The 13857-nt window shown below is 36.0% G+C and overlaps 1 protein-coding gene across 7 annotated transcripts in view; it reads right to left on the bottom strand.

The window, feature by feature from the left end:
* Nucleotides 1–13857, bottom strand: part of LTBP1 (latent transforming growth factor beta binding protein 1) — a 178860-nt gene that overhangs the window by 61165 nt on the left and 103838 nt on the right. For 4 of the 7 annotated variants that reach the window (XM_042881769.1, XM_042881787.1, XM_042881778.1 and 1 more), the window contains 3 exons: nucleotides 4879–5001; nucleotides 3357–3524; nucleotides 469–702 (listed from right to left, as the gene is read on the bottom strand). In XM_042881769.1, coding sequence (XP_042737703.1) covers nucleotides 469–702; nucleotides 3357–3524; nucleotides 4879–5001 — 525 coding nt within the window. The remainder of the gene's footprint in view (nucleotides 1–468; nucleotides 703–3356; nucleotides 3525–4878; nucleotides 5002–13857) is intronic. The other 3 variants (XM_042881815.1, XM_042881807.1, XM_042881795.1) reach the window with 2 other exon arrangements.

The following is a 13857-nucleotide window of genomic DNA, read 5'->3' as shown; positions in this document are numbered from 1 at the left end:
ATTAAACAGTCCAAAGTGGTCAGGCTGAGGGAGTGCACATCTGAGGGGGATGAAATGTGGCCACAGGCTGGTAAGGCATGCCCAAATCAGGTGGTGCTATTCTACAGAGATACTAATGAGCCCTTCACCCTGCCACCCAAATATCAGTGAATCAAAACCTGAGCTGAGTCCTTTGTTACATTTTAGAGATGATAAACATCTTTAAACATCATACATTTGCTATTTCTTGTCATAAATGTTAATCAGACTAAAGCAATTTCTCTCTTTCCATAGTGCTCTCAGCATATGCTGGGAGCTATACGTAACTCCAGAAATCTATCCCATAAGATAAATCATCTATTACACAGAATGATCTGCCTTGGGAAGTGACTCCTTTGTCCTGAGCTGTACACAGCTACTGTGCAAAGAAACATACCACTGAAGACACATGCACAGAAAAATAGAAAGACTGGATTTTCCCACTCTCACCTTCTTGCACAGCCATGTCAGGCTCACTTTTCTGTGAGAAGGTCAGTGCCTCCACCGGCTCTTCCTTTGCTGGGAGAGGTGGAGGAGAAGTACCTTTAGCAACAGGTTGAGTAATCGGGGTCTTGCCAATGACAGGTGGCTGTACTCTAACTGCAGGGTGATGATATAGCTTGTTTCTGTGAGGGCCAGAAACCGTATAACCCATTCCACCAGGGCAGATTTCCTTAAAAGCAGCTAGATTTGGGATGGGAAAATATTCCTTTTAGGAGTCTAAAAGTGCAATATGTTGACATAGTGGAAAACATAATGAAAACCACTAATAAATTTAATCTGCTACTGTATATACATTTTTATTTCAAAAAATATTTAAAGAGAAACTGCATTGCATACTAGTATGACTGAACGTTCTCCCAAAAGCATGTTCCAGATGCTTATTCCTAGGTTTCCACTACAGTTTAACATCTTTCTTCAGTCATGTTTAATCCATCATTATGATCTATCAAGATCATTTTTAAAATTAATCTTCTCCAAACAGTACATCCTGAGTGCAAATTTGAATATGCAAATTGCCATTATCATAAGGAATGAAAATTACTATTTGTCACTCCTTTTTTGCAAAAACTAAAGAAAAAGAGTCTCATAATTCCTGTACTAAAGGAACGGAAGAGTATCAATCAGAAACAGTATCCCATGTGATACCCATTAGAAGTCTCATACCAGCCCTGATGCAAATTGTACTGAAACAAGTGAGTCCTCCTAAAGACCTCAGTGAGCTGGATGAGGATCATGGGAAAAAAAAAAAAAAGAAAAAAAAAGTAAAACCAAATCACGACTGGAAGAGAGGGGCAACAGTCTCATTTAGAAGGCTGCTATATTGCAAGGTAATAAAAGTTAGGCAGCAGAACTTGCTCTGATCTGTGCAAATGTTCTACATGATCATCAGGTTTTGCAGTCCTAGTGGAAGGCTTTGTTCCCACCAAAGATAACAGTTATGCTCCTGTCAGAGACAAGGGACTTTAGGAGTCTGGCACTGCTTCTTTGTTCTCATTGCTATAGGTAAAGTCCATGTCAGGATGAAACACCACAGATGTAGTCTTCCAAGTGCCTGACGTGATTTCTTACAGTTTCTTAAGGGATGTACAGGGTGGGACATTGGTAGATTCACAAATATTGCTTTAAAAACACACCAGGGTTAAAAAAGAAATTAGAATCTAAAAGAAAAACACAAAATACTTGCTACAGATACCTCATCAATGAAGTATTTGAATTATATATTAAGTTACAGATTTTTGACTACAAATGATATATTTGCAGTGAATGCAGATAGTATATTAGTACTAGAGAAAGATGAAAGGTGAAACTGATTAAATCTAGTGGATTCAAAATAATGAAATACTTTGGGAAACATTAATATCAAATTTTGGCAGAAGAACACCCAATTGAAGGTGAGAGTTCTGGTCACAGAAGGAAGACAGACAATTTGAAACCCATCCCTTTGGATGTCGGTATAGGAAATCTTAATTTGGGTCATATTCTCTCAAATGCAGAATAGAAAGGTGGACTTGATTCTTACATAACTCATAAAAGTGCTCTCAACACCTGCATATACAAATCTGGCCACTTTCAGTCTCTCTGTAGAACTGGCCTACTTCATACAAATATTTTAAAAGATATCAGAAAGAGATGATGACTTTTAAATGCAGTGACTCTTACAATAACATGGGATGCTGCAGTAAATACATTACCCCATTCTGGAACACCCCACTTTCACACATTTTTCATTGAAAACTCTGAAAGATCATTATGAATTTAACCTGTTACAGAAAGGAACATGTTTTTAAATAACAAAAGTCGCCATGAAATGGGAAAAGTGTTTCCCACATAGCTCATCAAAACTTTCTACTCACAGATTTTCTCCTAAGTCTTTACATTAAGAACAGCCATTAAAATATCAGTATCATATTAAATGATGTATTTTTATGACAAGAAAGCAGTCACTGTTGTAAAAAAAAAAAAAAAAAAAAAAAAGATATATTCTCAGCTCCAGAATATATGGAGTTGGACATGAAGTCTCATACAATATTCTTATAAAGCATTTACATTAGCATTGCTAGTCACTTGATGAAAAGGCATTTTGCTTCATTAAAAGGTTATAAGAAATATTATCTGAAATGAAGCTGGAATTCAAAATAATAATCAGCAAACTAGCAACCCAATAATGGGAAATAATGGCTTTAAATATCAATTGAAATACTCAAAAATTGTGGTTATTTCCATTCCATTCCATAAGCCCAGCTTAACAAAGTAAGGAACCTGTTACTTTCAGTGCACCTCTGTTAGCCGTGGATTTCCCAAAACCATTAGTTACTTTTCAAAATCTGAATCCTTACAGTATTCCAGAAAGATGCATTATTTGTATATAACAGTGACATCTTCAGCAGCAGATTCGGTATGAAGAGTAAATTACAAAACAAATATCTGTGTTGAAATACTGATCAGGAGGGACATTATATGTGTCACAATAAGTGATATTCAATGATGTTTTTAAGGATATTTATTTGACCATATACTTGGACAAGACACAATATATACCAATTTTTACCAGACTCCAACTTTGGTCATTTAATTTTTAGGCAAAGTCAGAGAAAAGAAAGAACTCTGAAGCAGTGACCAGCAATTTTAACTATCAAACGCTATCATCCTTTCACCTGTGCCTTTAAGAAGTACATAAGTATTCTACTATCACAGAGAAACTGTAATAACAGAACAGTCCTAATTTACTGACAGACACTTATAATTTATTTTCAAATCAATTATTGGATTATTATTATTTTATTTTAAAAAGCACGTGTAACAAAATTTTTTTAATTTTAAAGAGAGGTTCTTACCTGTTCCTGGAAGGGGGCACTTCTCACAGTTTGGGCCCCAGGCTTTTCCAACACTGCAACAGCAAAGCTGCTTGCTGAGCTGCACAGAAAGAGGATGCATGCATTGCTTTCCTGCACTAACAAACCGGTAGCAGGGTCCTTTCTCTTCAGCAATCATAGGACTATCAGCTGCAATGGAAGTGGAAGAGAGGATGGTACTGTTCACTGTTTCCAATATGTGTCTACATGGCTGCTGAATCTATGTTGCTTTATCTTATTTATGCTTTTTTTTTCTTATTAATGCTCCATAATTCTATGACTTGTACATGTGTAGAAACAGTATTTTTCATTGTTCCTGTTTTCTAGCTACTAATGCTGTCTGCACTACTATCCAGCCTGATCTCATAGCATGCATTTTGCACTTAATCTTCAAGCCCAGAATGTTAACCAGGAGCTCTGTGCAGAATTCCATTGGGCACACTGCATAGATATAATTTTGCACTGCATACTAGAACACTAGTTAAAATCTGCTGTTGTACCACACTGATGGAAGCATTGGATTATCTGCTTTGCTAAGGCAACACAGGAATGTAATTTACACTTCAAAGAAATCAGAAGTTCTGAAAATTGTTCAAAGTTACTTAGCCCCACATAAAAACCCACATTGGGTTACTGAGATTGTAAAGTAAAATGTCTATTCCTTTTGAAATTAAAAAATGGAGTAAAATAAAAATGATAAGATACCTAATATAATCCACATTCTTTTGGTCATACCTTGAGGTTTAGATTTGAAGATGTTTTGTTTCATTGACAATAAATGGTGAAATGAGCAATACCAATTACTCATCTTCCCTAGCACTTAACACAATAAACATTTTTCTCCCACTTAAATTTCATTGTACTTAACCTGTTTGAACTGCTGCAGTCTGTTTGCTTCAACCTGATTTTACTATACTTCACAAATCTAAGGCAAAAATGTCTATAGCTCAGACTTGGAAAAATATGCAGTTTTGCTTACATCAACACTATGTGTAGCAGTCTTCCACCCCTCAAAGCTCCAATGCTTTTACAACATGGGGATTTCAAAACTCTCAAAGAAGAAAAGAGAGGTGTGTGAGGGAGAGGCCTTTCAGCCTTCTATAAAACCAGAATGGAAACTACCCAGGCTAAAGCTGCAGAGACGGAAGAGGAGAGTGTAGGATACAGAGCTGACGTAGGCTGGGGAAATAACAGAAAGGGAAAAAAATGTGAAAAAGAATGACACACTGGTGAGAAAGACTCAAGAGGGTAGGAGGCTGAATCAGTCTTTTGAAGGCTTTGAGAAAGGAAAAACAGGACAAGAATCTGGATGGCTGATGGTCCAGGGCTTCCAGGAAATAGACAAAAAAGAAGCGTGAGTGCTCAGAATGGCTAAACAAGTTGAGTAAGAGAACATGAAAAAAGACAAGCACAGCTTGGAGCAGTAAGCGTCAGTTATATAAACTCTCATAATGAATTGCAACTAAGCATCTATTTCAGTACTTAGATCTGCACTACTACTCACCTATGCATCTTGAAAGGGTAGGATCTGGCACAAATCCCAGTTTGCAGGTACATCTGTAGCTGCCCATGGTATTCAAACACTCACCATTAGGGCACACTCCCTGTAACTGACATTCATTGATATCTGTGGAAAAATTCAAAATAATCAGATACTGAAACAGGATTGCACCCATAGGAACATAAGTTCACAATAGTTAACAATTGCTGAGACTCGTTTGATGAAGTTTGCTGTTACCAGGCTGGTTGCGACACTGTCTCTTCCAGGGTGTCACTGAATTATTCTCTAATGTCTCATGCATTCAGGTCTCTATCATGTCTGGTATTGGATCTATAATTTACTTACTCTTAGACAATCATCTAGATACCAGCTGTAACCAAGTCAGGCAAACTAGCATTTTATTCCAGGAGACAGTAACAATGTAGATTTGCACCAATAATGAAAATCTCAGAAAGAAGGAAAAGAAGGGACTGAAGGAAAGCAAAGGCAAGCACAAGACCATAATTTGTCTGTCCTGGCTTATCTCTAAGAAGAATAGCAGAAGCACATTGAAATACATCTACTTAAAAATGTTTATGCACATTAATCCTACACAAGACTAAGCTAGGAAAAATTGCCTACACTGCTGTATAGAGAAGATTTGAGCACAAGTCTGATATTTCAGTCTGCCTTTTGGAAATTAGGTAGTAGTGACCATTAAAGTACATAGTAAAGTACATAATATATATTAACTTTCCTCTTAGTTTTTATGAACTCTTCACAGGTTTGATGATATCGTATGTTGCGATCAATGATGATGATCAATGATGATAAGAAACTGAATTTGTAAAATGTAACAGGTGTGCTGGAATTAGCTTTTGGAAACCTACAGAAAGCATCTTTAAAATCTTTCACATTACTGCCTTCATTTTACTCCACAGGTTTGATTACCTGTCTGTCAGTGTGTTATGATATGACTTAAATTCACAGCACAACAGAATAGCAGTAGCAAATTCAGTGCTGATCTTATCCCTTAGCTTTTCCACTACTGTACCCAATCTAATCTTGACACTGACTTCACCTCTATGCACTTAGCCACAATTGACAAGGTTGATAATTTATATTCAGTAACTTTGGATGAAATACGATGGAAACAACACAAATTACAAAAGATCAGCTCTGCCTCAAAGGAATTACTTAGTGAAATTCCCAGACTGTATGACCTTCTGACCCCAGAGGGAGCAGACTATTGAAAAAGGAGAATGGTAAAGGAAAAAAGAGAAGAAAAAACTCCTGAAATACTCTAAAGATCTTTAACTAGAGCAGTCTATGCTTTGACACATCCAATCTGATCAGGAAGGTATCCCATATAAGCAGTATGTTGTTTATGAATTTCACTTATACAGAAGATGTAAACTGGACTTGTTTTAATGCACTTGAAAATTTTTAGACACCTTCTTCAGTTGCTTAGTCTAATTAGGTTCATTATTTTGCCCTGAAATCTTATAACAGGACTGAAAGAATCTACAGAGTGCCAGCTGATTCCAAATACCATCACTGTTTCAATATTGTATTTTCTGTGACTATTAAGAGGAATGAGCTAAATAAAACAGTCCACAAACTGAAGACGTTCCTGAAAAATCCCAGAATAGAAACATATTGACACTGCTGCAAAGTTCTTAGGAAGAATGCGTGTATTGTACTCTCCATTTTCAACATATCAGGCTCAACAAGGAAGATATAGGTATTATTACAAAATACGGAGAAGCTAATATAAAGCAAATACTGAAACACTCAGAATCCACTGTTGAATTTTCTACATGCTGTAGAAACCTACTGGAATTTTAGACCATAGAAAGGCTTGGGTTGGAAGGGACCTTAAAGACCATCTACAGTCCCAAGTCTCTGCTGTGGGCAGTGTTCCCACCCACCAGCTCAGCCGCCCAGGGTCCTCATCCAGTTTGTCCTTGAATCCCACCAGAGATGGGGCACCCACAGCTTCTTCAGGCAGCTGTGCCACTGCCTTGTCATCCTCAGATCAGTCCCGAAATTCTTCAAAATGCTTTTAAAACAAATAAAGAAAAAAAACAGCCCAGAACTTTATGCCATGTTGCTGCTGAGAAAAGCAGGCACTGATATGTATCAAATACATCATCAGTACTCTGAGAAAATCACATTTTACAGTTTTGCCTGCTAATAATGAAGGTTCCATACCATGGTTTACTAAAGTGTCTAAATTGCAAAGAAGTAGCCATCTCCTTGTTGTTCATAAATACACAATCATCTTCCTTCCCAAATGATTCAGTTCTATAAAAAAACCTCACCAATGCTGCTATTACTGTCTCTATTAAAATTCTTTCTAGAGAAAATATTCTTGAATGTCTAGTATTTAAAAATATTGTCTTGGATTGTCTGTACTACAGAGACCCCACTCATGTACACACTGTTATTGGTATTTAATGTGAGCGCTGCCATGTGCTCAGCTTAAAACACAGGTAAATAGCAATGAATATTCCCTCCACAGCTTTCCACAGTTCCTGGTATGGACATTCCTCTTGCTAAATTTGTCTAACTGTTTTATGTTGCCTTCATTGTGCATGCTATGATGCCTCAGCTGAATTCAATTATAATTAAGTTAATTATATTAATTATAGTCTTTGCCAAGTCATGTTTTCTGGATGAGTTCACAGAATTAGAGCTGACACTCTATGTTGAATTGCACAAGCCTATCTAGGGATTAAACAGAAACAAGCCAGAATTTGATTACAAATTTCAAACTTTCTTTCTCAAAAAAAAACCAAATAAACCATAAACAAAAACAAACAGACAAAAAAAAATTCCAAAAACATGAGAAAAGTTTTTAGAACCTATGTGTGGAAAAATCGCTTTTAGACTTATCAATTTCATTTCAGGCTGTTGTTAAATGTCACCAACCCAAAATGTTTCTTACCACTTGCCAGCCAGTCTAGCTGTGCAAACTGCACTGGAATCAACTTATTCAGGCAGCTAGAAAAAAAATCTGGTTCAAAATTAAAAGATTTTATTTTTTAAAATCCATCTCTTTTATATATATATATATATATATATATATATACATATACACACACACTCATATATACACATACATATATATATATATATATAAATATGGATTTTAAAAACAATGAGAATTAATTTGCCCCATTGTAAAAACTAGAGAAAACTAAGAAAAAAGGTAATGCGAGGAGCTTTTTCCACACTGCACCTGGCATGGCTTTACCAGAATCTCTCACAGTAGGTGCTGTTATGCATAATTAAGGAATTGATAAAGTGTTGATTTTGTTGGAGTTGCTGCTTGGCAAAGTGAATGATTTGACCCTGCTCAATGAGTATGAACTGCATTGGCATCAATGACGCAATGTCATTTTACACTGCGCCTTACTGTTTGCTGTTATTTAGTTTTATGCATGCCAAACATATGGGAGAGGTCCTTAGCACTCTGCACTCCTAGATTAGGTGGTTCGTCTCCCTGAGTGTTTGACAAGAAATGAAAGTTTTACTTCTGTTATAGGGGCAACGGAAGCCGTGTGCCATCCCAGAGTCGTTGTTGATGATCCCACTCTCACATACCCATGCTAATGTACGAAAGTTTTACCATAGCTGGACTTGACAATGATGCTGCAGTAGCACACTGATTAGCATAAATCCCAGCTCCTTCTATACTCTCATCCAAGCAAACATCTTGATATTCAGTGAGGTCAGCTACCACGCTGTCCACAAGAGGAACCGCAGTCTTTAAACAACCCAGATGTGGCAAGTCAATCACTTGAAATGCTGTTGGCCTATCTCACAATCTTCCTAAGAGCTTAAAATTCTCTCAACAACAATTAGCATTTGACACCTTTTTTTCATAGTTTCTTTATAGGTCTACTAAGTGACAGGTAACCTGCTCTTAGAAAATGCAATGCCTTAATGAATCACTTTGCTGCTGGATTTCCTGGGGGAAAAAAGTAGCAGCCACTTCTTAACTGAATGTTTGCCTGTTTACATGACAAGAGTTAATTTCACACTTAAAAAAACAAACAAACAAACAAAAAAACCCCAAACCAACCACAAAATCTATCAGAAGCAAAGGAGGAAGATGAGAACAGTTTAAAGTGTTATTCATTTACACAAGCACATGCTAACATTGACTTAGTTATAAAAAATGATAATTACCATACAACATTTTTCTGAATCTGAAAATAGTTTCATCTTCAAAAACTTTTGCAGATACTAGTAACTAAAAGTTGGAAATGGATGGATAAATAAAATATCAAATTTAAAATAATGAAATACTGTTTACTTTACTTGCTTTTTTGTCCTTGCTGATTTCTAAAAAGGGGAACTCAAAGGAATCACATTAAAAATACGCCAAAACACAAAGGTGTTCTGAAAGCACATCACCAGAATCCTATTCCACAAATAGTTAACAGAATTAGATGAAGAACAGACCTGTTTTTAGCCATAAGCACATATACACATTTGGAATTACATGTTGTGCACATCACAACAGCAAATTCAATGTCACTAGTCTAAGTGCAGACATCATAAAACACATTCTTTTCTTCCAGTAACCGTGATTTAGGGAAGGACTGAATAATACAGGAGAAAGAAAGAAAAGAAAAAAAAAAAGTAAACATTGTTTACTTTTCTCCGAAAGTTCTTCCTTGCTTAAAGATAAAAAAAAGTCCTGTGGCTTTTCAGCACTTCAGTCTATATTCTGAAGGTCAGGCTCTGTTACTCAAATATGTAATTTGATGATTTATTTATTCAGCTCACTTACATGCACTGCACATTGGGGAATACTGACAACTGAGAAGAAAATACATGAAATGGTACTCTGAAAGGATGGGAGGCTAGAAAAGTCAAATTCTGTTCTGAGGTATTTAACTTTTAAAGAAGCAGTTGGCATAACAGGAAATTTCCCTCTGGCTACTGTATAGATATTGTGTACAAAAGGTCACAGTGCAGTAGAATCACCCTCTCTTTCCTGTATGCCAGCAGATGGAAAAAATCTGTGCTGAAAGGGAGGAAATATTGCAGGAGGTATTACCTTCTCTTTTTCTGCTTGCATTCCTAATTGCTACAATTGCTTCTAAAGTAGGTCAAAACACTCCTGGGGCTGCAACAGCTGTTCTTTGACACTACTTCAGCTCTTTACTGGAAATCTACATTCTCCTATCTTTTCTCGTGCAATGGCATGCCTAACTCAATCGCATTCAGGAAGTGAATCATTTCAGGTTCGTTCCAGGATTAATGACACCATGATGTAGCCTGAGTATTCCTTCTCCAAGGATAACAAACTATGCCAAGTGTAAACACCAAGTCCTAAGAAAAATTCCTGTGCCTACTTACATCCAGGGACTTGTCACTGAAACAATATGCTTTGCTTGGTTCCTGTAAAGCACACTGAGCCATGGTGCATCACAAAGCTATAGTAGCCTCCTTTGTAATTTGCCCATTTATTGAAATACTTGATTTGGATTCTTCTGCAAGCAAAAATGAAAATGCTTCAGAGCTTAATAGCCTTTGACATATTAACAGCTCAACACACCCTACCAAGCCTGATGTCCACTACAGCCAAGTTAAATGTTGCAAAGGGATTAGTCGATTAGCAGAGAGCTGTTCTGCTGGAGACCAACATACATAAGCTGATGGTTGGAATATCAACCCTGCAGCATTTCCCTTTGGCAGCCTCCAGATGTAAGAGTATTTAGAAAAAGGACTTCACTGAGTTTTGGCTATGTTAACCATTATAGCAGCTCTTCAGACCACCCAGACCCAGCTGGCCTAATGCAGAATCACAGAAAGCACTAAGGTGGTGTAAAGCTGTCTGCTCCCTCTTCAGCCTTGTACCTCACTTGGAGGAGCAAAGACACTGTCTACCCTTTTCAGATAGCAACAGAGGCCCATATTTGGTCACAAACTAAATGGAATTTGAAACATTCTTTCCTACAAAATGAAATTCATTCTTTCATCTCCATTTTTAATGCACTGAATTCATACTCATCAAAATCATCACAGCTTGAAGTATTTAACCACACTTAAGCATTTACGTTAAAAACAAAATTCTAGAACTGAATGTCCATGTTTATTAATGCATTCTGGTCAAAGCAGTGAGACTATGTGGTTTAAATCTACAGCATTCATTTTAAAGAAAATATTTTTGCACAAGAAATACAGTCTGCAAGTTCAAGAAACAACCAGAGGTTACTACACAAATTTTGAAAATATAACAAAGCAAATGTAAACTGAGATAGTCTGTTGTGAATTTTTGTTGTTGTTGTTCTTTTGTTGTTGTTGCTTGTTTCTGTTTTTTTTCAGCGTTTTTTGAAAGAAATCATTGCTGCCATTCATGTGAAGAATGCAGTCAACCTTTACAGGAGCACTGATAACTTTGAGTGACAGTAGCAGCTATCAAAATTGGATTTAAAAAACCTCTACAATATATTGAATTAAGGCGTATAAAAACTTGAGAAAAAAGGCTGACAATGACTATGAAGTCATTCAGTATTAATTGATCTCCCTTATGAAACAGATGATCTCATTTTTGTACAATGCTTTTTCTACTTTACGTATTTGGTATGTGACTTCGGTAACAACCTCAACAAATCCACCTCAAAAGACAATGTTAAGTTCAGGTTTTCAAAGTCACACTATGCACAAAGTGCATAAACAGAAGAACATAATTTCTATCCGCACAACTTTTCAGGCTTTTTTTGACTACGAAACAAATTCCCCCTTTCCCTAATGCTGACTTGCCCTGTTTGTTTCACTGAGCTCTTTAGGTAAGAAAATTCTGCATTGTGGTTTAAAAATAAGAAAGAAGAATCTAGTTCCTTCTGCTAGTACTAAATAAACAATTAGCTTTGCGTAAACATTTAACTTCAGATTCAATTTTTCTTTTACTATAGAATTCAGAATAAAGGGGGACTGAAATATCAAAGAAACACAACTTGAGAGAAAAGCTATTTTTGTAAATTAAAAAAAAAAAAACCAAGATGCAAAGCTAGTGAATTGGCATGGCAGCTGTCCAAAGGTAAGACAGCTGATCATAGATTTTAGAAGACCTTTTTCAAATGATCCTGAGTCAGATTTTTTTTCCTTGCCTGAGAGTCAAGTGGTTGCACAGATGACAGGACATAAAAACTAAATATGCTACAGCTCCAGCTAGGACAACTTGATATCCAGGATGTTCTTATAAATACTGGACCAAGAAAGAGAACTTGTAGAAACAGAAAGCCTATTCAGGCCACCACAGACCTGATAGCTGCACTGAAATATTCAGACAAACTTGTGGCTAGGAAGGAGTCAACAAGCATTGTAGGCTTTCTCATATCCTCTGTCACAAGCGTTGGGTGCCAGAGGACACAAGCAGTCATAACATCTGCAGCCCACATCTGATTCCAGGCCTAACCACTATGGAAAAGTAAATTTCTGAAGGGGGACCTCTACACTTAGCTATGAAATCAGATCTCTAATTTCTTCAAAACCTCTTGGAGGTATGCAGACTAGCCTTTGTTTAAGTAACTAAGTAATAAAACTGAATGGAAAACCCTTATCTGCATTTGATGCAAAGCAAACAACCTATCTTTCAAAAAGAACCCCAGATTCTTAAGACACTTTGCTGCATTAAAGTAAAGCAAACCATATAGTTCAATTATATACTGATTAGAATTTGTCAAAGTATTGGGTGACTGAATTAGCAATGACTTAGCAATTAGCCACTGAACATTATTTAGTAATATGCAATATTGTTACATATTATATATAGGTAATATGTAATATAATATTTACTAAGATTTTCATACAGTAACATCTTTAATATGTACAGTATCTGAAGCTATAAATTAAGGCTGGAATAATAACTTAAGGGAAGTTCTACTCAATTTCAATGTACTTTAAAATTCCTTGGGAGTGGCACTTGACTGAACGGTCTCCAAATAGGTGCAATATGAAGGCATAATCTTTTATTCCCTTTACAATCCCGAGTTACAACTATACCTACTGACATCCCAGAAAACACTGTTTCAGCTGTAACTTATATTGCAAACCACTACAAAATCTTCAATTTCAAGAAATATATAACGTTCAGAAGAAATATATATATTTATATATATATTATATATATTTCAAGAAATATATAACGTTCTATTATCATTGTTTCAATAATAATCTGATTAGAGAGAACAAGATGAGGCAAAAGAAACAAACAACAAGGTTTGGTTGGCAATGAAACTTTTGCAAAATACTGTTTAAAAATTACAGGGAAAATAACAGTTTCTTATTCTAGGAAATGACCTGCTGATTTCTATGTGCTAACAGAACAACAGCAGGAGAAATCAATCCAAATCATTTTGTGCTTCTGTGTGGAATTTACTGGAACACAAATTTGCAGAGCCAGACGTTTCAAACACATAATCAATGTCCAAATAATAACCCAGCCCAGTTTCTGGAGATATATTTATTTCACGATACTAACATAATAAAATAACTTATTTGAAAGAAGTTTGTTAACTTAGTAACTAAGCAACAATAATTAGCATTTTTTGATGCTAGTCTCCTTTAAGCAAGAAAATCTATATATGTGAAAAAGAGAGAAAATTACTGTATTTTACAGACAAATGCAGAAGGGCAGAATGCACCTTCAAAATTTATTTTAAATCATGATGAAATCAAGGGAAAAAATCTTCAAGTCCCCAGTGCATATCATTGCAGAATTTGATCCAATAACATATAAATACTAGTTTCTTTGAGTGATTTACATTGAATGTTAAGCAAATGAGGACTTTTCTTTAAAGTTCAACTTTCTTTTCACTGAAAAACAACAAATATTCAGGTATTTTTCCAGTCCTCCAGATAAGACTTTTAAAAGTGCTCTATTGGCACACGTTCGTTTCCTGAAAAAGTAATCCAAATTGTTTTTACCAGCTGTTTTTTTCATCCTGTTTCAGTTTTCCAAGAAAACCATTAGCAGAAGAA

This window comes from Lagopus leucura, unplaced genomic scaffold, assembly GCF_019238085.1.
Source record: "Lagopus leucura isolate 7727_CA_CO unplaced genomic scaffold, USGS_WTPT01 Super-Scaffold_73, whole genome shotgun sequence".
Taxonomy (NCBI): domain Eukaryota; kingdom Metazoa; phylum Chordata; class Aves; order Galliformes; family Phasianidae; genus Lagopus; species Lagopus leucura.
The sequence above is the reverse complement of the archived record's forward strand: the minus strand, read 5'-3'. Positions and strand labels throughout refer to the sequence as shown.